The sequence below is a fragment of the Saccostrea cucullata genome, unplaced genomic scaffold, assembly GCF_032062105.1.
Source record: "Saccostrea cucullata isolate Sc308-1 unplaced genomic scaffold, CSIRO_AGI_Scuc_v1 ctg1940, whole genome shotgun sequence".
In the NCBI taxonomy this organism is placed as follows: domain Eukaryota; kingdom Metazoa; phylum Mollusca; class Bivalvia; order Ostreida; family Ostreidae; genus Saccostrea; species Saccostrea cuccullata.
In genome coordinates, this window is record NW_026939555.1 from 4994 (window position 1) to 32891 (window position 27898).

The window sequence follows — 27898 nt, forward strand, 5'->3', positions numbered from 1 at the left end:
TTTTCTCAGCGCTTTCAATTTCAAAAGGGGGCGCTGCTAGTTACTTCCGTTGGAGAAAAAAATCTCAAAGGCAGGTACCTGAAGGTATGTAACCTTATAAATATATCTTTAACAGAAGAATTTTGGAAATTACTCTAAAAAATCTTTTGAATGGTAATTTTACCTTCTTTTAACTTTGATAGTTTTGATTTTGCAGTGTATAGTTCAGGCATTTTAAAGCATTGACTTAGACGGTCTCAGCAGCCTGGGAAATGGCAGACAGTTTTGAGACGCGCCTTATAATAATGGTCCTGACAGATATTTAGGGTCTTTTAGATTCTGTACTTGTATAATTATATTTGTTCTTTTCAGAACTGAATAAAACATATTCTGTGTCATATAGATGTCAGTGCAGTAGTGCGGACATTTACTGCCAGGCACCCCAGTATACATGTTTCATTCATTTGTTGTTTAAATCTTTATCGTTGACATATTTACAGTGTACTAAGAATAGTTATTTATGATTCTGTAAATAGTTGTAGAATTAAGAATATTCTCACTCAAATATTATTTAACCTGCAGGGGCATCCCGTTATGTCACTAGATCACAATACATTAAAGACAATATTCTTTAAGCCATTGTATTATTTTTTTGCATGAGTTCTGTATCAGCTCTTTCTAAATATGTCATTGTGTGGCAGCTTTCTTAAGATACAATGAACAGGAGAACATGATACCGAAAAAGCTTGTGAAATTGTAAATACAACCCTAACAATAATAATCAGTTACAGAGCTTGTACATTTGTTGTATTTGGAGACAGCTTGCCTGATGTATTTTGTTAAGTTGAAACATTTATGAACCATTTGAAACCTTCCAGAGCATCTCCAAACTGTCATATTATGTGAAATGGTTATTAATTCATGAAACTGCTGTAATGAAATAATTATGTAAGATAACTATAGCCACTAACCAAAGAGTTAGGGGTCTTACATAATTTATATTTTTTAAATATTACAATATTTATATTTCTATTTAAACTACAGTTTTCTATTTTATTCATCGTAGCATTTAATTGATTCAAATTTCCTTATAGTTTTAAGTTAAACAGATGGCTTGTAAATACTACATCTAGTACATTGTTATCTATATTCTTTGAAGTCAATTTAGTTAATCCCCTGTGCAATTATCTTTTGTGACCCTGAAGACAGTATAGGTGTCACAGTAATTAACACTTTACCTGCTCATATCAATCTATTGTAAAGATGTCAAAGAATCTTGAGTAAATCAAATAATCACTCAATTTACCTTAAGGCTAAGATGATAATTTATCAAAAAAGAACAAGCAGTAGTAGTAGTAGAAGTTTAGCAGTAAGAGAGTTAGGAGCTAGAGCTAGCAGCTGGCAGACCCAGTCTTGGATTGTAAATAATGTACAAATTACTCCTTTAATAAAGACTGTAAAGACATTTTATCTTATGTCTTACTCCTTGGCAAATCCATGTCAAGGACAGTAACCATGTCTGTTGGTTACTGCGTGACCCAGTGTTGAGGCTAGGTGTGCACGTGTGTGTGCAATAGGGTGCACTACTTATTCCGTGATACATAGAATGACAAAATGTAGTATTTTTCAATACAGAAACTTTTAGTCCACAAAGTCAGATGATTGTTTAGAGTTCTTGAAAGGAATTTTTCTAATCCGTGCAATTAAGTAAATATTGTTATATGAAAGATTGCGTGTTTATAGGTTAAAGCAACATTTGAAATTGAATTGAGATTTTGATTAAATGGAAGATTGCAGGGCATTACATACAGAGCATAACATTTGTAATAAAAGAGGAGAAAAACACCAGAGCAGATTGAGGAAGGATTTTATTATAGTTTTTACAGAAAGAAAAAAAAATCCGGAACACTTTTTTTTTACTTCCGAAAACACTCTCTCGCAAGGAATTTTGTCATCATTAATCTCTTCCTGCCTTCCAGTTGAGTTTTAAATATACTTGATTTAAAGTTTTCTGCATTATACTGATATACTTACATGTATTGTCAATGAGGGTAGTACATGTATATAAATGTAGCCATACAATAATGAACGGACACGCATGTAAATTAATGAAATTAGTATAGGTCTGGACACACAATTCATGTGAATGAAAACCTCTTAAACCTAATTAATTCAGTTAGTATTTCAATATTTAGTATTTTGCAATGTGCTCTTCTATACTGTTTTGAGAGCTTGTAGTGATCCATACATTTTTTTTCCCAATGAACACACTTGTAAATGAAAACTTTTTGTAAAAATTTGGTTTAATTAATGAAGCTTAAGTAATTCATAAGGTCTAGACTAACACATTTAAATGGAGTTCCATGCCAGCATACCAAATCTGCTGATTTAAAATGTGTTATAAGTGACTTGAAAAAGTCTCTATAGTAGATATACAATTTATTGTTTATTACAACTTTATCTTACGGTGTCAATAAACTTTTATCAAGTGTGCACATTTGAAATGCTTAGTCAATAGTGTTTTACTGATTATATAATCTTATATCATTTTTAAAATACTTGACCATTTGACATTTGCTGAGTGACAGAGAGAAAACCAAGATATTTAAATAGTTAAAATACCTTTAGCATATGACCTAAAAATCAAACTCCCCTGAAAGAATCTTCTTAATCTTAAGAAAATTATAGAATGTAGATTTATATGGTTTATTGGCGTAAACTTTGTCATAATGATGTACTAATTATTATGCAAAGAAAATATATTTTGGAATGATAGTCTATTATGTCTGACTTAACATTGAAATAGCCATTGTAGATTCCTAAATGTACACTAGGAATTAATTATCACATTGCGAGAAGTACCACTCACAAAATAAAGTTACTCACTTTTATTTTATGGTGCTAGAAAATACAATAGTAGCATGTGAAATTTCCTGAAAAGCTGTCGTAGCTCTCTCGCGAATTATTTTTCTCACGATTTGCCATCTAAAAGCCATTTTGTTATTTTTTTGTACTCGCATAAAATAAGGAATTTACAGTATTTGGAAAATGGAGGGGGGGTTAAAGGAGGAACAACAAAGTAAGTGGGGGTTACATCATTAGACGTGGGGAAATTTCCCTGCCCCTAGGTCTTAAGGACACCCCTGTCCTTTAGATATAACACTTAAATTTTTTTCTATCAAGTTGTTCTGTAGTTCATCTTTGACACACCGATACTGTGTTACACATACATTAGTAGCAGCTTTTACAATAATAATTTCTGTTTTTCCAGCTGTGAGCTGATAATGGCGGAGGGAAAGGGGGAGAAAATCCCAATGCTGGAGAACAAAGAGTCTGGTAATGTTGATCATTCAAGTATATACATGTAATTATTTAGAGTGTTATTTGGAAATAAAAACTTTGCTGCATCCACTGGACAATATCAGTATCTTTTTTAAGTTTATAAACATCATACCTAATATCAACATGATACCAAGCTATTCTAATCTGTATTAAATTTGGCAAATTGGTGCATATGGATAATGCACACTTAATATGTCATGTACTATAAGATTGAAAATGTTCCTCGATCCTGTCAATTTGTGAATGTGGGTGCAAGGATATCAAAACATAATAAGCAAAATCAAACATATCATAATTAAGTGCTAATTCATAACCAGAAATAAATGTTTTGTTTTTAGAGAGAAATATTTGTATGTGTACATGTACTGTAGCATTTTATGTTCACTCCTAGTGGGGGAAAATGATACATATATGTATATGTTAATTGTATTTTTATAGATCCAGATGACACATTAAATGTGACAGCAGATACATCTGAAGACAGCCCCTTGACCAGCAGTAAGTATAATTTATTATATGTCACCAACTCAGTCATTAACCCTGCCCCCCCCTACCCCCTGCCCACCCCCACCTCCCTCCCTCTATAATAGTAGTATGGAAAGTGCAGATTTTATGCACATAGTTTGAGAGTTAGAGAGAGAGAGTGAGAGAGAGAGAGAGAGGAAAAATATTCTAGCATTATCTATAGTGTTAACATTGCTGTGAAGAAATTGCACGAGTTAGAGATTTATTTTTCATGAGAGAGTATTTCTGGGTTGTATGTCACATGATGCCTTAATAATGGGTGGGGTTCCATTACACATGAATATGTTGATGCTTCGTGCAGCTGAGAGATAAAACTCTTCACAGATATTATATATACCAGTGAAATTGATGGCATTATTAGGAAAATTTGTCACATTATTATGGACATAAAACTGTAATACAATTATTGCAGGCATTTTGGTCACATACGATGATAATTTCAGCAGCTAAGCTAGATGCAGGGAATGCATTTGACACTAGAATTAATCACATAGAGTGTGCATTATTTATTGATTAAGAAAGCTTGTAGATAGTTTGAGGGGTGTGATGAATGCATTGTGGATAGTATACTCAATGTCTATGTACATACTGGCTTGGAGGTGAATAGTAGTGTCTGTGTATAAAAAAGATATTTTGCTTTTAGTCACATTGGATTATTTCCTGTCCTCAAAAGGCCATGGGTAATTAAATTTGTTTACATTAAATTCATCTATTTATTTTTGTGAATAGAGATGCAGATTTTGATAGAGCAAACAGATCATCTGCATTTAGCAAAGATTGTGTTTGATTTGTTAAATTATTTTCATTTTAGAAAATAACGAAACATTGAAATGGTTTCCTTATTTGAAACTACCTTAGAGTTAAGCGGAAAACTATATTTTTTTTTGTATTAAAGAGCTTTGAAATTTATATTCCTAAGTTCCTTTTATACCTGTGGGGTTTTTTTTACCCGTGAAATAGTATTTCCTCATCCTATGTGTGATTTTCTTTTCTTTTTAGCTCACCTGAGCTGAAAGCTCAAGTGAGCTTTTCTGATCACATTTTGTCCGGCGTCCGTCTAGCTGTCCGTCTGTCCGTCTGTCTGTAAACTTTTCACATTTTCGACTTCTTCTCAAGAACCGCTGGGCCAATTTCAACCAAACTTGCCACAAAGTATCCTTGGGTGAAGGGGATTCAAGTTCGTACAAATGAAGGGCCATGCCCTCATTCAAGGGGAGATAATTGGGAATTAATGAAAATTTGGTGGCATATTTTAAAAATCTTCTTCTCACGAACCACTGTGCCAGGAAAGATGAAACAATTGGGGAAACATCCTCAGGTAGTGTAGATTCAAGTTTGTTCAAATCATGACCCCCGGGGTAGGGCGGGGCCAAAATGGCCGACCAAAGTTTTACATAGAAATATATAGGAAAATTCTTTAAAAATCTTCTTCTCAAGAATGACAAAGCCATAATTCATCATATTTATATGGGAGCATGCTCAGGTAGTGTAGATTTACGTTTGTTCAAATCATGACCCCCGGGGGTAGGGTGGGGCCAATATGGCCGACCAAAGTTTTACATAGAAATATATAGCAAAATTCTTTAAAAGTCTTCTTCTCAAGAATGACAAAGCCATAATTCATCATATTTATATGGAAGCATGCTCAGGTAGTGTAGATTCAAGTTTGTTAAAATCATGACCCCCTGGGGGTAAGGCGGGGCCACAATGGCCGATCAAAGTTTTACATAGGAGTATATAGGGAAAATCTTTAAAAATCTTCTTCTCAAGAACCACTGGGCCAGAAAAGATGAAACTCATGTGGAAGCATCCTCAGATAGTGTAGATTCAAGTTTGTTAAAATCATGACCCCCGGGGGTAAGGTGGGGCCACAATGGCCGATCAAAGTCTTATATAGGAGTATATAGGGAAAATCTTTCAAAATTCTTCTCAAGAACCACTGGGCCAGAAAAGATGAAACTCATGTGGAAGCATCCTCACATAGTGTAAATTCAAGTTTTTACAAATCATGACCCCCGGGGGTAGGATGGGGCCACAATGGCTGATCAAAGTTTTACATAGGAATTTATAGGAAAATCGTCTTCTCAAGTACTTCAAAGCAATGATTAGTGATAGTATAGGAAGAAAATGTTTTTAAAAAATCCTTTTATCAAGAACAGCAAAGTCATATGCTGTATTAATATGAAGGCATTCCAAAGTAGTATTAAATTCAAGCCCCCCCCCCCCCCCCTTCAGTAAACTTTTCAGTTCTGATCTGTTTTGTGTTTTTTCCTAGCCGATTTGCTCATGTGAGCGATGTGGCCCCTGGGCCTCTTGTTTTTTTTTGGCTATCTGAAAGTATAAAAAAATATACATGCAGATAGAAGTTATAATGGCAAGTTTTTTTTCCTACATCATCATAATCATGCAATCTCTACATTAATGTATATACATGTATAAGTACAATATATAGATTAGACACTTTTCAGTTATGTTATATACTGTCATTTTCTCTTTTATATGCTGCACATGTTCAACATGTTCAAGGCATTTAAAGTCAATATTAGCAAAAGTTACAGTAGAAATTTAAGATATACTAATTTTTATTTACCTGATGTACATCACTTTTTTTTTTACTGGGTAATGATGAAGTAGCTTGTTATTTACTGATCAAATAATTAAAAGCTATTCTTAAAACTCATAAATAGTCAAAAACAATGCATTTCTTAGGCTATTAGTCACTAAATAAATGGGTTTTGATATGATCCATCAATATTCACCTGGACCAATACACATTTGACCTTCACCTTTAATGAGCATACCTGTACTTTCTATTTTGTACCTTAGGGATATGTCTATACAACAACTACATTGACAAAAAAAGGGGAAGATTTTGATAGTTTGGAGGAGTGCTATTGTCCAATGTTATGTAAAGAATTAGGGAGCATTATCTGTAATTGTGTCACAAGGGATTGTGTTTCATTCATAGAGATGTAAATCTTGACCTGGATTTTAAGAGGGAGTTCCGCTTGACCGATCTGTTTTTGTCATAGGATGTGTGAAATTCTGTAGGATTATTTTGGGGCGTTTTAAAATATTTTTGCAAGAAAAAAAGAGAGAAAAACAATTGCTTTGGACAGTGGGTTTTGTTGTTTATTTAGCAGATTTACAGAGTCGATCTGAGAGACTCCGCTGGTATGTAGCGGACTGAAATCAATTATTTAAACAGAAATCTGTGCCTGTAATTCTAACACAGTCAAAATATAGCCAGCAGAGAAAGAATTTCAGCTATGTGGACATTCCAATTAAACCCCAAATTATTCTTTTGTTAAAATCCTCATTACACAATACAATTAACTGTATACGGTATATTTCCCTAGAAGGATGTTAACTTTGATATTTGGAGGAAAAGGAGAAAGCAGGAAGTAAAATCTGATATACTTACATGTATATATTAATCTGGTGTTATAGAACTTGATCAATGTTTTTTTTAATTTGACTTCCCGAGTCTGCATGCTACAATAATTAACCACTGCTTATAGCAACTTTAACATCATTCCAAAATGGCTTCTGATGATGAGCGTCTAATGACAGGGAGTAGAACTCGATTGTCTTATGCTCAGATGACACGCCTACCTGAGTTTGAGTTCTACAATCCATTAGCAGGTTCATATGCATATTTTGAATTGCACTGAAAAGTCTTCTCATATTCACCATGTTCAGTGCAGTGTTCATGTTCATGCAATTTTGTCTTTATATTTTCAAATACCGGTAATGAAGCAATTCCAAGCAATAATCACATCTGTAGCTGATATTTTAAAGATGGACAAACATTACCTGTATGGGTTGATGATCAATTTGATTAGGCTTATAAGTGCAATGTTACCTTTTATTGTTTTAAAAGGCCTCTTTGCTAAAGTTGACATTTCAGACACCTCACTCTAAAATGTAATAAAATCTGAAAAACTTAACACCATTTTACATTTAAGTTTGAAATCTTCACAGGTACATTAAGATTTACTTATCAATATAGTTACTTTTTTTTACTCTTCAGGCTTTGATTAAGAAATTAAGAAATAAAAAAAAAAATGTTTGTCCATTTCAGATGAAGTGATGCAGTCATCGCAGACAAACGGTGGAGGTAAATCAGCCGGTGTGAGCGTACCGGGGGAGATGGATGATGACCATGAGGATGCAGACATCCAAGACAAAAAACCCAGTGTAAGTATCCCATACAGCACCATCTAGTGGTCACTCTGATTTAAATAGAAAGGGAGACAACTCTGTGGTTGTCATCAGATAAATCATTTTGCAGTTTTTTCTAGGTCCATCAAATAAAGTTAAAAAGGCATTTTAACAGTTGTTTCTATTTATTTGACATCAGATTTTGCAGTGTTATGAATTAAAGTAGAAAAGAACCTAATTTCTTTTCAATATATTTAAAATTCTTTTTGATATTCAGTATTCTGCCTCTAATTATGCTGGAAGATCTTTCATAGTCTGAACTTGATTATGCTTAAAAAGAGCTTTTAATATTTCCGCAACCTTGGTTATGTAACCAAGGGTACTATGAGCTATTATTTATGTGTTTTTTCACTTTGGAATGAACAAAACAAACAATTCAAGTTTTTGTTTGGTTAAGATAAAAGTTCAGGCTTGATAATGGCTAAAGCTTGTGTCATCTTTCATTGTTCTCCAGTTTTCAGTTGACCAAGAAGTGATGGTAATTTATAGAGTCGAATGTCTATACTGCTCAGCTATCTAACATACCTTTACACAGATTTTCTAACTATTATGTCTCCCATTATATGCTTTTGTATGTTGCTCTTAGTGACAAATTGTGCAAAAAAAGTGATTGAATGACACAGACATTTCCAGAAATGAGTGATAAGTATGGCTTCAATCAGTTATGAGTTGGCTGCAGCCAAAAAAAAAATTTTAAAAATAAGGGGGTAAAACATTTATCTGGATTTTTGTTCCTTAGTATTTTTAAGGGGATCAATGCTAAATCGGGGATGGCTATTTGACTTTGGCTGATCAGAAATACCCAAAATTATCCTTCAAAGTGATTTTTCAACTCAAATATGGATTGATTAACTAAAATATCAAAATGATTTAGCTTAACATAGGAGCATTTCACAATATTATTGAGAAATCTGAAAGCATATGATTTGTCAAGTTTGTCAAGTTCTGAGTATTTTTCTAAATTCAATAGACATCAACCTCATTTCAATTTTTTAGAACAATAAAAATTTACAGTTTAAACCATATGTGAATACTGTAGAAGTACCTTATTCCGTGTGGTATTAATTTACACTTTGTACGTGGTCACAAATTTTCTGCTGAAATTTGTCCAAGCGTACTTAATATAAATGTAAGGAATATAGTGACAGTGTTAGAAGTCCATGAAATTTTCTACTCGCGGATTAAACAGAAATTGAGATTCCGCGGAATTATAACCCTTTGGAAAAAGTACATCTACAGAAGCTTATTATTTCCAGTGCAGACCAGTTAGATACATTGTGTCTGATTGAGACCATAATATTGCATTCTCCCACATAACAGAAGATAATGAATAATTGTGAATGAAAAAAAATGTATTACATTTATATGTACATGTTTGTTTGAAAGATTTGTTTATTTTATTTAAAATCAGATTTAAGTCATGTGTCAATTGTAGTATCAAGAAAATCATGCTGCTACTTGACCCATTAGATGAAGTTTCAATTTCTTTCATAGATCATGTTTAAACTGTATATTTTATCATCTCTAGATAGTTTTTAAAGTTTCATTCAACCATGATCATCCTTAGGAGTACAGTGTAGATAAGAAATTTTATTTAACTGGAAGAGATACTTAAAGCAATATGAGCTACATTTTTTAAATTATACATTGCTGTTAAAATGTGTAATTATGATTAATATGTTGTATGTCATTTAAACCTTTTTGATCAATGGACTAAAATAAAGCATTTAATTGTTTCAAGAGAAAGACTTCTATACAATCGAATATACAGTATTATATAAGAAATCATTATCGTACAGGACAACAATAATTTAATTTTGATTCGATCAAAGCTTGTAAATAGTTCTTACATCACAAATATGAACAACAGAAGTTTATACATGTAAACATTCTTTTTTTCCTGTCATTGATATAGTTATTTACAATTTTGCACCAAAAAATTCTGACATCAAAGTTGCAGCTCATATTGCTTTAACTTGTCAACCAATCTGTTTTCATCAGGTTTTGGGGCATGGTTTTGTGTACAAGGTGAATGATATTGAGTGTTCCGTAATCAAAGAGAAACTGATTTTTTTAAAAATTAATCGTTTATGCACGATGGTTTTTAATAACTTGAAGAGTTTTATATTGTATATAATGAAATTCTGTACTGCACATTTTGATTGACCCACTAAGGACAGTTTGTTTCATGCATCTTAAGTCCTGCATAGTAGATAAATGAAATGATTCCAGAAAAATCAATTAACTAACTAATATGCTGATAGATTTTTCTTGACACTTGAAATTAAAAATGTTCAGTCTAACAGCACAGATCAACCTTTTTACACTTTCTTCCTATAGCTAATGTGAATTCTCCCTTGAATTATAGATTTTTGAAATTCTGAAAATCCTGTCTTGGTGCACTTGTTTATGTCTTAATTTTTTCTCAGAATTTTTAAGTTTAAAATAAAATACTGGATGAAAGCTTTTGAAGGAGATAATTTTGAGAAATTGCATGTTATTTGAACATGCAAGTAATTTTAGCATTGCAAAAAAAAAATAATTAAAAGATCAGTTCCTGTATATTTAAGAAGTTAGAACACGTGTATACACATGTACATGTATATATACAATATATGCTATAAATCACATTTTCTACATGTAATTATGCAAAACAGTTGTAACATCTACTAATTGCTTAATATTTTACTATTGTAGGGCCGTAACATGTTTTTCAAGAAGAGCAAAAAGAGGATTGACTACATCCTGGCGTGGAGCACAGAGGGAAAACCAGAGAAACTGGCACAGTCCGCACAGGCCAGGGCGATATTCGAGGAAAACCTGAAACAGGAGGGCTTAGAGTTGGAAAAGGATGAAGTTAGTCCTAGCTGGGATCTAATTCCTGATTCATCATTGCAAAAAAGAAATTCTAGATTATAGATATTCAATTCTAAATCTAGAGTATTCTTTAGCCCCTTGTTTTTATGAAAAGTTGCTGTCATAGATCGACTGATTGTTAAATTAAAAAGACGGGGATTTCGGATTTGTAAACTAATTGCAACTTAGTTTCAATTAATGTGCTTAGGATTCTTTTCTATGAATAAATTAAAATTTCATTAAATTTGTTTGTTTGAAAAGTGCAGTTATTGTTAATCTATAGCATTCTCACAATTATTGTATAAGTAAAAGCATCTAAAGGGGAATAACTCTACCTGAAGAAATTTTAGTCAACAAAAAAATTCTTTCTTTATCAACAATCTTTTTTAAAAATAATTATGACAATAAATATTTGCAGAAAGAGGGAGAAGAAATCCACTATCTGAAGGTGCACGCTCCGTATGAAGTTCTGACCCGTTATGCCGAAATCCTGAAAGTCCGCATGCCAGTGAAAAAGGTCTGTTATTCTTTGTGGTCGATAACTTCCTTTTGATGTAGTAGCTTAGTTTGAAAATACTTTGCATGTAAATCTTTTCAAGGTAAATAAGGTGCACTAATTCTTTTTGTCAATTTTTTTTCATTGTTGTAATCATGTGCAATAAATTTAATGATTAGTAACTATTTAAGGAAATTAGATAATTATATTTATGAATACACTTACACAGCTTTAGACATAAATTATTGAAAAGTACAAAATACAGCAAAGTCCAAATCATGTAGATTCAGAAATGACTGAAATATCATCAGTTTATTTGTAAATATATGCATATTAATAACATAATTACTTAACAAATGAAACATACATTACAGAGATGCCTTTTAATTTGCTGCTTTTGGCCTAATGTATTTATGTTAGCTTGTAAACTAAGCTTTTATGTTATTTATGAAGATAAATACATGTATATGAGAAGCCTCTAATATTACATTATAATTAAATGAACCATGATAATTATAAGATTAAGGTTTAGTGTGTGGGGAGGGGGGGGTTGTATTGTGTTGTGTACATGTTTTGTACAGTGTATACTTATTTGTGTACGTCCAGATGTAGAGCCATTTTTCTACATTTATTGTATATCTACTTAATATGTACGTCTTTTATCGGTGTGATCAACAGAGCATGGACTTGGAAAAGATTCACGAGAAGTACGCCAAACTCGAGGTACTTGTTATAAAGTCATTTCCTCTTGCATTTTTTAGTAGTGCGTTTTCTAATTTTCCTGTGATGTGCAGGTTGGAAATGTAAGCTTTTTGTGAACTCTGATTCTCTCTGACTTTCACTTTGGCTAGTTTTATACTTTCACTTTGGTTGTACTTTTTGAACTGGAGATTTCATTAATTTAATAAATGAAGTTTAGGGTTAACTATAAATGCAGCTATATATATATTAATTCTGTGAATAGATACTAGATAGTTATAGGACAACAGTCAAAAAGATTTCAGATACTTCTTGATTTATATCTTGCTTTTTCTAAACATTAAACAATACTTATTTTAAATAATTAGTTGATTATGCCTGACTCTGAAATTTTCTTTGCATCAGAATTTTAGAAGCTATGCCTTTACCTGTAAATGCAAGATGCTAGATTTTTTTCTTTTTTCTAATTTGTTGAATTGTGACTTTATAAGGCTTATTTCTAATTTTTAGATATTTTTTATTTGTTTTCTTTTTTCTATATGAGATACATGTATTTACAGTAAGTTCTAGAATAACTAGCATTGGAAACACTTAAAACTTCAAACAAGTGAGCTGCATCTTGATTTCTTGAAAGCTTAAAATATTTGGAAAAGACCAATACATTTGTACAAGTTAAGTCACATACAGCATAATTTATCTATTACCATTATTTTTAGTACACATATTACAATCCAGATAGCGAAGTAAGTAAACTCTGATGCATTTTCACCAAGATACACAAGGTGTGCGTGCATTCTAGTAACCCTGATCATACATTTTTTTCGTCTTTACATACTTTATTTTTTGCTGTGCTATATTAAACCAACATTTTATTTTTTTAACTAGTGAAGGTCATCACTGCCTATGAGCACAGGAAGAAATTTTAAACTTTTCGTGCCCATGCATTTGACATATCTTGCACTTTTCTTTAAATAAGCTTAAAATTCATCAAAGAGTCTTTACATGCAGCCTTAATTAATTTGGTAATTTGATGGTTCACGTAAGCAGTCTGTTTAATACTAAGGATTTTATTAAAAAAATGGTAGATTCTAAGTCATAATGCATTCTAGCTACATAGCCCAATTTTAATGTTTTTTTTAACATAAATATATCTTGCTCTAGCTATTTACTGTAAATTCCTTATTTTATGCGACTATCGCGAAATAGCTCTTTAACGTCAAATCGCGAGAATGATTATTCGCGAATGAACGATTGATCAGGAGAATTTACATGGAATTTACCACCATAAAAATAAAAGCGAGTAACTTAATTTCGCGTTTACTACTTCTCACGAGATGACATGATAATAAATTCCTCGCTAATAATTAGAAATCTACAGTATATGGTCCACCACTATGAGCTGATGAAATTAGCAGTTTTTGGGACCTATGGAAAACATCTTCCTTAAGTTTCAATATTAAAACTATAATGATAATTTAGATGCTAGTTGTATTTTGATGTGTATTAATTAATGTACATAGCACATATTAAATAATGTTGGTTTGTTTAAATCTTAAGAAGGACATGGCAAAGATTAAAGTGAGTGCTTGTGGCTCGTAATTTCAATCATTACATTTTCAACTCATTGGTAAAATATTGAAATCTTAGTTAAAAATTCATGATTTAGAAATTCAGTTATGTTGAGTTGAAATTTGTAGTTGACTCCACAAAACTATAGAAATGTTTAATTTCAACTCCAAAGTAATAATCTGAATGTTTCTTTGGAGTAAAACAAACCAGCAATGTACTCATTTTGTATACTGAAAAGCAACTTTTTTTCGCCTGTTAGAAATATTTGCGAGTTCTGCAACCTACTTTTATTCGCAAATATTAATCGCCGCGAACCAATAATTTGATAAATATTTGTACAAAATGTTTCCTCGTTTACGAAAATTAATTGTCATGGATTGATCTCATACTTGCGAATCACAAATAAAAGAAGACGTGAATAATAGTTGGTTTTCAGTATGTTATACATGTGATATAATTCTGTAGACACGTCTATTAATATCTTTGTGTGTGTATTCTTGCCAATGCATAGAAAATCCTTATAAAGAGCGGGGTCAACGAGTTTCGTCGCCGCGTGGTGGTATGATGTTCCTATTCCATCAATGGAATTCCTCTCGTTGTGGTTGAGCTATCGTTGGTGCTAGTGCCTGTTCTGGTCGAACTTTGTTCTGTGATGTTCTGTTTAAATTGTTGAAATGTGTTCTAGCTGTCTCTGTTCAATAGTTGAAATGCACTCTGTTATTGCAGTTTCTATAGTTCAAAGTTGTTTTCAGTTCACTTTCTTTAAAAAAATTTCACCCTGAGATTTTACTTTAATATTTTCCTTTATCCATGTTTGTGCATATTGAGAAAAGTTAACTATTTAATTATCGTATGGCATTAATTAAATATATACTGTAAAATCACATAATTTCGTGGGGTCAAATTTTCAAGGTTTGAGAAAAAATATTGGATTTAGGGGATTTGATTACTTGGTTGGACAATGTTTAGTAGTAATGCATAATTATGAAATTTTACATTTCATGTTGGTCTTAAATTTGTTTGTCTCTTCATACCTCGAAAACAACAAAAAAATCCCATGAAAATAAGTGATTTCACACTATGTTTCTTTACTTATATATCTCTAGTATTACTTATTACCGATGTACATGTATTAAAATTCATTGTTTGCATCTTGAACTGAATTTTACTGTTAAGATTATTAGTTCCATCACTTGATTGTCTCAATGTGTTTAGTGTTTGGTGGAATGCAATGCATGAATAACAGTCTGAATGACACATGTTTGCAACCACCCAGGAGAAATAACTTTGAGCAAAAACCTCTGAGCATGTGTTAATATCCATGTCTAACAAATATGTAAGCATTATAATCCATTTTAAACTTAGTTATTAAGTGGAAAATGTAGAAATTACTCTGAAAATCACAAAAAACTTTGTGTTTAAATAGTTTGAAAAGAGCTGTATAGGTTTTCATAACAAATTGTGTTAAATTTAAAACTTTATTAGCTAGCAATGCTTGTTTGGGAAAAGAGAGGTACTTATAGTAATAAGAAAGCCTTAAAATTGTTCAATTGATTTTTGTACACTGGGAACTTGTGCTTATAATGAACTTATCTGAATTGTACAGTAATATAATTCCTTCATCTATATGTCAATGAAACACAAATGTGCAACCAAGGATTGTGATTATGAAAAGAGATCATTTTAATAATATGAAATAATTAATGAGTGGACATGACAGGCAATTTAAATTATTGCTTTCAATTTGGTATATATTCTACAATTCATCAAAACTATGCTGGTAAAGTGACATGCTTATTAATTTAATAGTAAAGTGCTCTGATTGCTTTTTCCCTTAAATCAATGAATTAAGATTTTGCTTTAGAATTTGCAGCATGTGTGCATTTGGAATACTTAAAAAATGGGGAGAATGGGAGAAACCAGTATTTGCCAGAACATTTTGCAGATGATTAATGATTAATTTCTTTACAGAGCATCTGATTGCAAATCGGAAATAAAGTATAAATTAACACATAAACTTATAATCTTAATTAAGCTCTGGAATGAAGATCAATTGTCTAATATCAATAAATTATGTATCTTTCAATTTATTTTTTATACATTAATGCTTTTCTATGTAACTATATTTAGCGATATTAGTTTAGCTATACTTATATTAGAAAATATTTCTTTAACAATCTTTTCGACACTTTCCATCTTTATGAACTTTGAAATTAATGTTTAAAATTTTTGCAGACCCCAATTAAGGCTGTCAGTACCCGCCTGTGGGACACCATGACCTCATTTACAAAGAAACTGTTTACCCCTTTCCAAGTGGACACCACGAAAGTTAAGCCAGTAAAAAGGAGGTTCAACCTGGCTTACAGCAGAGACAAGGAATATCTGTAAGTATATATGGCCTTTCTGCTTGCTAAACTTGCAAGTTCCATATGTAAGCCCCAAATTGTTATATTTAATGCATTGAAATCAATAATTTTTATGGTGGTTTAATTTTCATTGTATTTTGAGGCATAAAGAGACCAATTATTCAAATTCATGTCCACTACAAAATGTTACATATTGTTGTATTTGATACATTGAAATCAATGATTTTCAGGGTCACTGTGCTTTAATTTTCATTGTTTTTCAAGGCATAAAGAGACCAACTATTCAAGTTCATGTCCACTACAAAATGTAATAATTACTATACACAACTACTCAACAATAATTCTTCATCCATAAAATCAACCCCCCCCCCCTCCCCCTAATCAATTATTTTCCCCCTAAAACCATGAAAATTTGACCCCCATGAAAACATTGCTTTTACAGTATATAGGAAGGATTTACTAAACAGTTAAATTGACCTTGATAATTGCTGAATTAGGGGAATATGTGAATTCCTCTTGTACAATGTACCCTTACTTTTCTTTGTTGTTTAGGTTTGACATACCTGAGGATAGGGACACGTACTTCGATAATGCTACACGGAGCCGCATTGTCAACTTCATCCTGAGACGTAAGGCTTTCAGCAAGGAGAAAGAAAAGGCATTCTCTTTCGGTAAGAGGAATTTTTTTTCATCTTTGTTCATTAATAAACCTTTTTGAAAACCAGTGGTAAACTTAAAATTATGCAGTTCTCAGTACCTTGAACCTGATGAAAGGTTTTTTTAAAAAAAAAAAACTAGAAATATCCAATGGTTTCAAAAGTAGAAATTGGTTTAATTTTAAAGTGTGTTATGATATGGAATGTCACCTTGTATTATTTGTTATTGAAATATTCATCTCTGGAAATAAAAGCTTAGAAAAACTATATAGCACATTATCTGTAATTTGTAAACATGTAATTGCTCCAGACTGTGGATGAAATGTAAGATGTGATTGGTCAGTATTTATTTGCAGGTATTAACAAGATGATTGCAGATGGACATTACACAGATGCTTACCCCCTCCATGAGGTAGGTTTTATTTCTATTTCAAGGGAGACCAAATATTTTTTACCAATTAATTTGATATGATGTAAAATATTACTCAAAGATTTAATTTATAGATGCAAAATGATGACCATAAAATGTTCATTTAAGTTCAGTTGAAACTTAATAGCATGGATATATGGAGCGAATTTGAGGTCCTCAACCAATTAATTCTTTAAGTATACTCTGGATAAACTGAAGATGTATCAAAAAATTTTCTTGATACCATTGAGTTTGACCTTGTTTGTTGACAGGGCTGTCGGAAGCCTGGGTCAGCTGACAATGACAAGAAGTTACTGTTATAATAATATATATGTATTGACCTTGTTTATTGACAGGGTCATTGGAAGCCTGGGTCAGCTGACAATGAAAGGAAGTTACTGTTTGATTACTGGGCGAACTGGAGAAACTGCTTCAAAGTGCAGCCACTGGACCATGTCAGGTGAGTGGACATGTGACTGCTAAATCAGTGAACCGTGGAAGGAGTCTGAAAATAAACATAACTGTGGTTTTGGATTTTTGAAATATATAATTTTTAGGGGATAGAAAATAACTTGATTGTAAGTAAGAAAAAAAATCTATGACCTTTGGTAAATGATTATCAAAAGGTTGATTAATTGTATACTTAAATCAGTTAATTTTTTGCCATATTTACATAGTATCAGAAACTATGACATTGACCAATAAGGATTTGAATGGTATCATTTTTTGGCATCATGCAGTGCCCAGTTTTTTCTATTTTTGAGTTGTAATTTGGCTCATTGTTTACGCTTATCAAATGAGGATGTCTTGATATGCATGATTACATGTATATTTCAGTGTATTCTGGTTTAAATGCCAAATTTATTGTACATACATGGCTATTTTTTGATTAGAGGCTACTTTGGAGAGAAGATTGCTATATACTTTGCCTGGCTCGGTTTCTACACACAGATGTTGATACCAGCTTCCCTCATCGGGCTGATCGTGTTTATCTACGGTTGTGCAATATCTGGCAACAGTTATCCAGCGTATGTCATCATTCTGGTTGTAACGAAAGTTCATGAAAATTATATACGACAAGAAAATGTCTTTACTAACATGTAACCATCACCGAATCAAAATTTTAGATACGATTTAATGTTTTAGTCATTCCATATTGTTTAAAAACTTTTGATCTATGGAGCATGTCATTTGGTCAGAAATATTTAAAATTCTTGTATTTTAATGCTGATCTTTCGCCATTTTGTTTGAAACTAAAGAATTTTTTAACAATTTGACTCGACAAATACTGTTTGCAATTCAAAACTGAGTTTTCCAAATATTTTATAAGTAGATGTTCTTGTTTAATTCAGAGTCCTTTTTATTTCTTCTTTTGATATTAGGAATGAGATTTGTGATGAGAGTAAGAATTTCACGATGTGTCCCCTATGTGATTACCAGTGTCCATACTGGAAGCTGAGTGCAGCCTGCTCACATGCTCGAGCGAGCAGGATATTTGACAATGGTGCCACTGTGTTCTTTGCCATCTTCATGTCATTTTGGGGTAATTAAGTTTCAAAGGTCTTCATTTTAAAGAATTTCAGGTTTAGCAATAGGAATAGGACATTGAACAAATATTTGAAAAGATAAGATTAATAAATTGATCTGTTGTAAAATGTGGAAGTGAAAAAAGGATCTGAAAGTTTGACCACTATAAGCATTAAAAACACTTAATACATAGAATACATTTATGATGAATTTATACTTACAGCAAAGATATTTTCATTACTTATCAGACAAACTCTATGTTCTTCCCTGGCACTTCATGAGTAATGTGCTTTACTGATTGAGTGTGTAATATTTAAAACTACATGAACATTTGTTGTATGCTGTCTCATCTTTTTAAAGGTACTTTGTTCCTGGAGTTCTGGAAGAGGAAACAGGCAGCCTTACAGTTTAAGTGGGATCTGACTGACTTTGTTACAGAGGAGGTGAAGATAATTTATCTTCCTTAAACTTCCTATAGCTTATCTTGTATTTTGTGACCGATTATTTATGTGATTAAAAACGATTTGTGAAATTTATGTGTGAAAAAGTATTGTGTTTTGTTAAGTGACATGCAGTCAAGTAAATTTATGAACATCTATTTCATAGCAACCTCCGAGACCAGAATTCCTTGCCAAACTTGAACATATTACGACTTACAAAGAACATCCCATTACAGGGGTAAGCTTGAACAGGCAATGACTTTGAGAGACTAGAAAACACTTCATTTTCAGTTGGGCAGTATTTATTTACTAAATTATTTACTGTTTACTTTTATCGAGTGGTTATTCATATCACAACTGTTGTAGATAAAAGAGCCACATCTTCCTTTCTGGAGAAAAAGATTTCCTATCTACCTCATGTCCTGGACTGCCATGTTGTTTCTTGTGAGTATCATTGGTTTTTGCTAATACCGTATAAGTAGAAATTTTAGTGAGGATTTAATTTTCTCATTATTGGCGAGGATGCAGAGATCGCTAAAATTGAATATCGCTTAAAGTAATAGCATTTTAATTTGAATAGCTTTAGCGAGCATTTTAAATCGCTAAAATTACTTCTCGCTAATAATTAAATAACAGTTTTTAAGGAGAAATCGCTAAATTTACTTCTCAATAAAATTTCCACTTATATGGTATTTTGGCATGATTTCATCGATTTTTTGTCAGAATGGGTAGAAATACTTTTATTCATATGGTATAGGACAATTGAGTTCAGTAAGAAAAAGTTTAAACTTTTTAATTCAATGGTAGCAAAATAGTTGAAATGGATTTATTTATTATACTATCATTTCCTTTTATCTGAAAATTTTACATTTGATATTTTGAATGTCAACCATCTCAGTTTGAAAGCTTTAGATTTTCATTCTATACACCTTTTTACATTTCTCTCCATGTCTACTATTTTCCTATTAAATTAATATACTACCTCTATGATTTCAGGCCTTCCTGGCTATAGTGGCAGTTGTGGGGGTGATAGCCTACCGTATCTCCACCCTGGCCGCCCTGCAGGTCCTCACTAAGAACACCCCAGTCACCAACTCCACGTTCATTGCATCCACAGCGGAGGTCATCTATCAGAACGCCAGTCTGGTCACCACGGTTACCGCGGCCTGTATCAATCTCCTCATCATCATTATACTCAACTTTGTAAGTAAAGCTCTGTAACAGCTGATACCTGTTGTATGACTTCGAGAGAAAGACAGAAAATCTCATGGGAAAAAAAATCTCTATAAACTACATTTGTAGCTGTTACAGCTTTTGTATGTCTGATTGCTTAACTTTTTTTAAGGTTTCAGAGATATCAAAGAGAATTTATACAATTTGTGATCAAACGTGTCAAACTTTGATTCAAATTATGGGCACTATTGAAAAATAGATTTTCTCTCTTTTATTGCCAATTTACTCACACATATTCAAAGTTTTCTTTAGAGGTTTGATGTATTTTTTCATTATTACAAAACTTGTCAAACTTCTGTTCAAACTGTTGGCACAGAAAGTGACATTTTGTTAGAATAGTTAAATCTTTTATCTTTTTATTTTGAAAGAAGGTTTCCGTGTACACTCATTAGTTTCATAAAATTTATTTTTCTCCCATGATTGTAGATTTACAGTCGCCTGGCTTTCTGGCTGACTGACTTAGAGTGCTTGCGTACTCAGAAGGAGTACGACGACAGTATCACCCTCAAACTGTTCTCTCTACAGTTCGTCAACTACTACTCCTCCATTATCTATATCGCATTCTTCAAAGGGAGGTAAATATGTTAATACAAATGCTTTTATAATGTGAAAGGTGAATCTGTAAAGAAGTTTGCTTTTATAAATACAACTTAAGGTAGAACCTTTGTCGGAAAAGTCATTGTCAAGAGATTTTCAAAATTTTTAAAATGTGCAATCAGCACTTGCTTACTGTAAATTCCTTATTTTTCGCGAGTACTTATTATCGCGAAATGGCTCTTAAACGTCAAATTGCGAGAATAATTATTCGCAAATGGAGGGTTGATCAAGAGAATTTACATGGATTGTAGAACCATAGAAATAAAAGCAAGTAAATTTATTTCGCGAGTGATGCTTCTCATGAAATTACGCGATAATGAATTTCTCAGGTACATTGTATCATTAGGAATCTACAGTATTTATAAATTAAAAGTACTGTATATGACATGTTTCCCTGCAAGTGTGCTCTGTAACAATATGAATAATGAAGATTGTTTGTTAGAAGTGAATTATTTACTTGGTGAAATTTTTTGAAGTCATGAAAGCTAGAATTCACCGTTCCAATCTGTACTAGCTAACATTACTTGGTAATTTTTTAGAATGGTTGGACGTCCAGGAAAATACGCCACTTTATTTGGAGGTCGCCAAGAAGAGGTAAGACATCTTGAAGAATGATTTAGGAGGAGGTGGGGGGGGGCCTTCAGTATACTTAGATATTATTTATTGTTTACACAGATTATTTGGGATTTGCTATGAATATTAAAATATTAATATTTCTCACATCATAAATCAACATGTTGAAATTTTCTAATTTGTAAAAAATTTAATTTCATATCTGTAGTGTGAGGCAGGAGGATGTCTGATTGAGCTATGTATTCAGTTGGCTATCATCATGACAGGAAAACAGCTGATTGTCAACAACATTGTAGAGATTCTTATACCGTAAGTTAAATAAATGTCGTTTAATATTATAGTTTGCAGATAACTGTAAAGTTTCACGTTACGTCACGATCTAGTTGACAGCTGCACTCAAGGTAAATTGTACACGCCCCCTAACAGCAAGCTTTACAACGGGAACTTTCTTCTTATCCCTGATTGGTTGCTTGTGCAACAGACTATTTCCGTGTCAATGTTGATAATTTGAATTGACCAATCATGTGAATTGTTTACATTGGATGCATCTGACGAAAAAGATCATGACGTAACGTGAAACTTTACAGTTAGCTGCAAACAATAATAAGCAGTTTCAGTTACTTATCGTAGCTTAGGGATACTCAGATTGTATGATTTAAATGTTGGTCGTCATTCTAGCTAATTCATCGGTATCTTATCAAATCTCAGCGATAAAAAAATTCATATATATAGATTGTATTGCTTTAACCAGCTTAGGTTCAATTTGAATTTGAGTACATTTTCTAAAGCAATGTTGATTGTGCTTTGCAGGTAGTAGCTGTATTTTACAGGAAATTGAAAGCATTTTACTGAAAGTTTGTTGTACATGTATTTTACATGAAGTTGAATCTCTTTTACGGGAATTTACAAAAATTTAATTGTATTTTACAGGAAGTTAATTGTATTTTACAGGAAGTTGATTGTGTTTTACAGGAATTGACAAAAATGTAATTGTATTTTACAGGAAGTTGATAAAGTGGATAAAGAGGAAGATCTGGGCTGAGACCAAGGAGCAGAAGATGAACAAGTCTCCGTGGGAGAAGGACTACAGACTACAGCCGGCAGACACCACCTCACTGTTCTACGAGTATCTGGAAATGAGTAAGTTCAGGGTTGTCGGGCTTTCACAGTTAAAAGATAATGTTGCTTTCATGAATTTTTTAGATGGACATGATTAAAAAAAAAACAGAAACAAAAATATGTCTAACATTGGTGGAGACATAGATTACAGTGATTTTGATGACTGATAACTTCTTTAGTCAAATATGATAATTTATCCCATACCCAACAAGATAGAAAAACTTAAAGATATCCAAAGATTGCATGAAGAAAGTTTATACCCCCCAAAAAATGGTAGACTTGGAGCTCACTTTGAACAGTCAGGGGTGTGATTGAAATGCATCATTTTTTTAAAATGATTGATAATTGTCATTTCTTCTAGGTATATAATATACATGTTTTATTATTTTTGTAAATATGACTTCTTTTCATCACATTTCCATTCCTAAGTCAATTTTCCCAACCCATTTACTACAGTAATTAGATATAGTACACTATCCTGCCATAGACCCTTGTGTAAAGAAACATCTTGACAAGTAAATGAAACCAAAATAAATTAGTGCACCCGGTAAAACTAACGAGATACTGTGGTTTCATCAATTTTCGTGGGCATCAATTTTCGTGGATTTTATTAAACAGACGTTTTCGAGGATACGTAATTTCGTGGACAAAAGCATTGCCTATACAAATGAATAGCATATTTCTTAATTCAATGAACATTTGAATTCGTGGATCTGTTCAACAACGAAATCCACGAAAATTGGTGCTCAACGAATATTGATGAAACCACAGTAATTAAGTATGCCCAGAGCTAACAATTTGATAAAAAATGATGAAATACAGTCATAGTTAATATCAGAGGTAATTCTATTTTCTAAAATAAATTTTTAAAAATCTATTTCATGTCTTGACTAGAAATATCATTTTTAAAAATGATGGATTTCAGTCACACCCCTGACTGTTGACATTTGTCATACTATTCAAGATATTGATTTCCTAGATACATATACTAGTTTATCTGTATTTCAAAGACATTTACTAAGTTGGGCAGACATTTTTATTTAAGGAACTTAAGTTTGTATATTAAGTGTGTGTATCAGACAGTTTATTACTTTCTTTAATACATTTCAGTACTGCAGTTTGGGTTTTTGACCCTCTTTGTGGCAGCCTTCCCCCTGGGACCTCTCTTTGCCCTGATTAACAACATACTGGAGATCCGATTTGATGCTGTCAAATTCACCACCCAGCTCAGGAGGCCAATGGCAGAGAGGATTCCAGACATAGGTAACTTTACATTAAATGAATGTTACACTTGGACTGAAATGGGATACCCTGTGAAATTTTATACCTGTAGCTGTATTGGTCAAATTGGAAGATAAAATTGAATTTCAAAGAATATATTGTGCTACATGTAATATGAAATATATCTGTTAACAGTCTATTTTTCATTTGGAATCATATGGAAAAACTAATCGCTGAGAAGCATACATTATCAGTCTGAGATTTATTTCATTGTCGGACATCTTAATGTGGACAATAACAATAAATATTTGAGAATCATATATCTGAAATTAAAAATTATTTGCAGCATGGCAATTGCACAATGACATACATTGTACCTCTCTCTCTCTTCAGGAATCTGGTACAGTGTTTTATATGGAATCTCTAGGATTGCCATTATTTCAAATGTAAGTTTTTCAACACAAAATTATACCATATATTTTATCCTGGCATATTTTTACATGACAAAATTTATTTTATTGGCTTTATATGTAATTTTTTTAGCTCACCTGAGCCGAAGGCTCAAGTGAGCTTTTCTGATCACATTTTGTCCGGCGTCCGTCTGTCCGTCTGTCTGTCTGTCCGTAAACTTTTCACATTTTCGACTTCTTCTCAAGAACCGCTGGGCCAATTTCAACCAAACTTGCCACAAAGCATCCTTGGGTAAAGGGGATTCAAGTTTGTTCAAATGAAGGGCCACGCCCTTTTCCAAGGGGAGATAATTATGAATTAGAGAAAAATTAATGGCATTTTTAAAAAATCTTCTTCTCAAGAGCCACTGGGCCAGGAAAGATGAAACTCATGTGGAATCATCCTCAGGTAGTGTAGATTCAAGTTTGTTCAAATCATGACCCCCGGGGCTAGGGTGGGGCCAAAATGGCCGACCCAAGTTTTACATAGGAATATATAGGAAAAATCTTTAAAAATCTTCTTCTCAAGAACCACTGGGCCAGGAAAGATGAAACTCACGTGGAATCATCCTCAGGTAGTGTAGATTCAAGTTTGTTCAAATCATGACCCCCGGGGCTGGGGTGGGGCCAAAATGGCCGACCCAAGTTTTACATAGGAATATATAGGAAAAAGATTTAAAAATCTTCTTCTCAAGAACCACTGGGCCAGGAAAGATGAAACTCATGTGGAATCATCCTCAGGTAGTGTAGATTCAAGTTTGTTCAAATCATGACCCCCGGGGCTAGGGTGGGGCCAAAATGGCCGACCCAAGTTTTACATAGGAATATATAGGAAAAATCTTTAAAATCTTCTTCTCAAGAACCACTGGGCCAGGAAAGATGAAACTCATGTGGAATCATCCTCAGGTAGTGTAGATTCAAGTTTGTTCAAATCATGACCCCCCGGGGCTAGGGTGGGGCCAAAATGGCCGACCCAAGTTTTACATAGGAATATATAGGAAAAATCTTTAAAAATCTTCTTCTCAAGAACCACTGGGCCAGGAAAGATGAAACTCATGTGGAATCATCCTCAGGTAGTGTAGATTCAAGTTTGTTCAAATCATGACCCCCTGGGGCTAGGGTGGGGCCAAAATGCCAATGGCCGACCCAAGTTTTACATAGGGATTTATAGGGAAACCTTTTAAAATCATCTTTTCAAGTACTTCAAAGCTGATTAGTGATATTAATATGGAATCATCTTCAGGTAGTGTAGATTCTAGTTTGTTCAAATCATGAACCCCTGGGGGGTTAAAATTCAAGCCCCCCCAGTAAACTTCTCAGTTCTGATCTGATATGTGCTTTTTCCTAGCCAATGTGCTCAGGTGAGCGCTGTGGCCCCTGGGCCTCTTGTACTTTTTTGTATCCTATTTAAAATATAGTTTTTATGTCCAATAGGCTTTCATCATTGCCTTGACGTCAGATTTCATCCCTCGTCTTGTGTATGAGACATCATATAGTAAGACAGGTGGTCTGGAGGGCTACATAAGTCAAACACTTTCTGTGTTCAACACCTCAGATTTTAGCGAATCTCATCGCCCAGCCTTTCCTGGCAGTGAAAATGTCGAAACTTGCTTGTAAGTCTTTCGATTACTTGTTTCTTCATGCAGATTTATTGCAGGTGGTATTTCTCTTCTTTTCTATCATAATTTTGTCCTCTATGTTTGCTTGTTGGAAGGTTTGCTCAACAGGCCCTTGTTTATGTAGAAAGAAAATAAATATTGAAATATTAATTGATGAATAAAAGGGATTTTCTCTAGTAAAAGAAACTATTTCAGGAATTGCATTTGCTCTAGACTTGAAAACAAGAATTTCAGTACGTCATTAAAAATGTCGATCTTGCATTGAGCTTTCTCTTTGTGAGATTAATTTAAAAACAGCTGTTCAAAGGAAAATAACTGACTTTGGTATTTAAATTTACAGCTACCGAGATTTTCGGAATCCCCCTGATGCTGACAAACCTTACGAATACTCACAAATGTACTGGCATATCCTGGCCGCCAGGTTCGCTTTTGTGGTGGCATTTGAGGTATGTTCACAAAACAAGTATTTTAATTTACATCTCTGTTAAAGCCAAGGTGATGCATGTAAGGTACAGTACTTTGAATAATAATCAATAATGTACAGGTTCATGAAATTTTGTAGTCCATATGTTGTATAATCTAAAATCTTGTCTAATATGGTGTAAATTTGTAAGTACCTTGCAGTAAATCCAATTTTAATCTGGTATTTGTCTAATTTGGCCAATATCTTTGGAACCAGTGCGGTCCAGAATAGACAATTTTTACTATATTTATAATATTGTGGACTCCCAGTGCAGATAACAAATATAAGTCTAAAGAGGAATAGCATGTATTCATACTCTATTTAAGAAGGTTCATTGATACTCTGATAAGAGAGATAGCTCTTAATGACATAAATGTCTATCGTATCTTTATAAATTTGCCAAGTTGAAGTGTCTTTTTTGTCCAATTTTGCCCCACAAGCTATGCTATAAATGTTTGTATTTTACTTCTAAAGTACATTTGTTTTGGAGAATCATTAAGGTTTAAGCAACATTTTATATTAATGAGCAGAGGGTTTATGAACTTTAAATTGATTTGATTTTTTTTCTTCAGAATGTCATTGTGGTAATAACCGGCCTGATAGCTTGGTTAATACCCGACGTCCCGGAGAAACTCAAGTTACACATTCGCAGGGAAGCGTACATGAGTAACGAAATCATCATCAAGACGGAGCTCCTCCGAGCGAAAGGGGAACCCATCACCGAGGGTGAAATCGAGAAGATCATCGAGGATGAAAATCAGCGATATAAAACAAACGAAATGGGAAGCATGGAACTGGTGCATCGGAAATCAGCATCACCAGAGGCAGAGAATAGTAATGTTGTCTAGCGAAATATTTGTCTTAGGCTAATTTTCTTATGTGTGTAATAAACATTGGCAATGCATTATTGTTTTTTAGAGCTGATCTGAATGAAAGATATAAGTTTATGGAAGAGATCTTGAGCTAGTTTCGTTATTTGATGGTGACTTTATGAAGAAAAAAGTGTGCTCATTTTTTAAGATAAGGTTGTATGTTTACATTTAAATGCAGCATTTTTACCCTTTTGTTAGTCTAAGAATTTCTTTTCAAAGCATTTTCCTTACATCTTATATAAATTTCCTTTCATTCAAATTATATTGAATTTCTAATAATCTTATCCCAAATGAGTCCTTATTTCAAGTGCTAATTGGGTCATATATATAATTATAATTAAGCCTCAATATCTCAATCTCAGTGAGATGAACAAATACCTTTGAGATATCCGAGTATTCAAGACAATGCGGTTCAAGGGTATCCCATGTTAATCATACCAAAACCTTACCCCACATAGTCTTTCTATTTATCTACATGTATTACTGTTAGTTAACATGTATAATACTGATTTCATCTAGTTTTTCTAATGCTCTGTACACAAGGAATCGTGTTTCATTATCATTTTTGATGAACTATGGTTTTAAACCTTGAATCTTTTAAAGATTTTTTTTCCCTTTGTGAATTAAATCTTTGTCATTTGAATTTCCATAGTTAACATGTATG

At 32.9% G+C, this 27898-nt stretch overlaps 1 protein-coding gene across 4 annotated transcripts; it reads left to right on the forward strand.

Annotated features, from left to right (window-relative positions):
* LOC134253192 (anoctamin-1-like) lies at positions 1-27827 on the forward strand. Of its 4 annotated transcripts, XM_062735703.1 has the most exons (28): positions 1-84; positions 3251-3315; positions 3760-3819; positions 7931-8046; positions 8525-8548; positions 10768-10926; positions 11345-11443; positions 12101-12145; positions 14202-14249; positions 15926-16074; positions 16609-16727; positions 17069-17124; positions 17478-17581; positions 18015-18149; positions 18504-18664; positions 19009-19091; positions 19255-19326; positions 19455-19532; positions 20085-20291; positions 20748-20896; positions 21458-21512; positions 21700-21800; positions 22495-22631; positions 23721-23873; positions 24225-24277; positions 25715-25893; positions 26240-26345; positions 26935-27827. In XM_062735703.1, exons 2-28 carry the CDS (start codon positions 3264-3266, stop codon positions 27208-27210), a joined length of 2976 nt encoding a protein of 991 aa, XP_062591687.1. In that variant the 5' UTR covers positions 1-84; positions 3251-3263; the 3' UTR covers positions 27211-27827. The 4 variants fall into 4 exon arrangements, with proteins under 4 accessions (XP_062591687.1, XP_062591689.1, XP_062591688.1 ...); XM_062735705.1 differs by lacking the exon at positions 14202-14249 and having other exon boundaries at positions 26935-27826; XM_062735704.1 differs by lacking the exon at positions 8525-8548 and having other exon boundaries at positions 26935-27826.
* Positions 27828-27898: the final 71 nt, after the last annotated feature.

Coding starts and splice junctions, on each gene's coding strand:
- LOC134253192 (XM_062735703.1), top strand. CDS start 3,264: ATGGCGGAGGGAAAGGGGGAGAAAATCCCAATGCTGGAGAACAAAGAG. Junction 16,728..17,068: donor AGAAAAGGCATTCTCTTTCG/GTAAGAGGAATT, acceptor ATTTATTTGCAG/GTATTAACAAGATGATTGCA. Junction 17,582..18,014: donor CAGCCACTGGACCATGTCAG/GTGAGTGGACAT, acceptor TTTTTTGATTAG/AGGCTACTTTGGAGAGAAGA.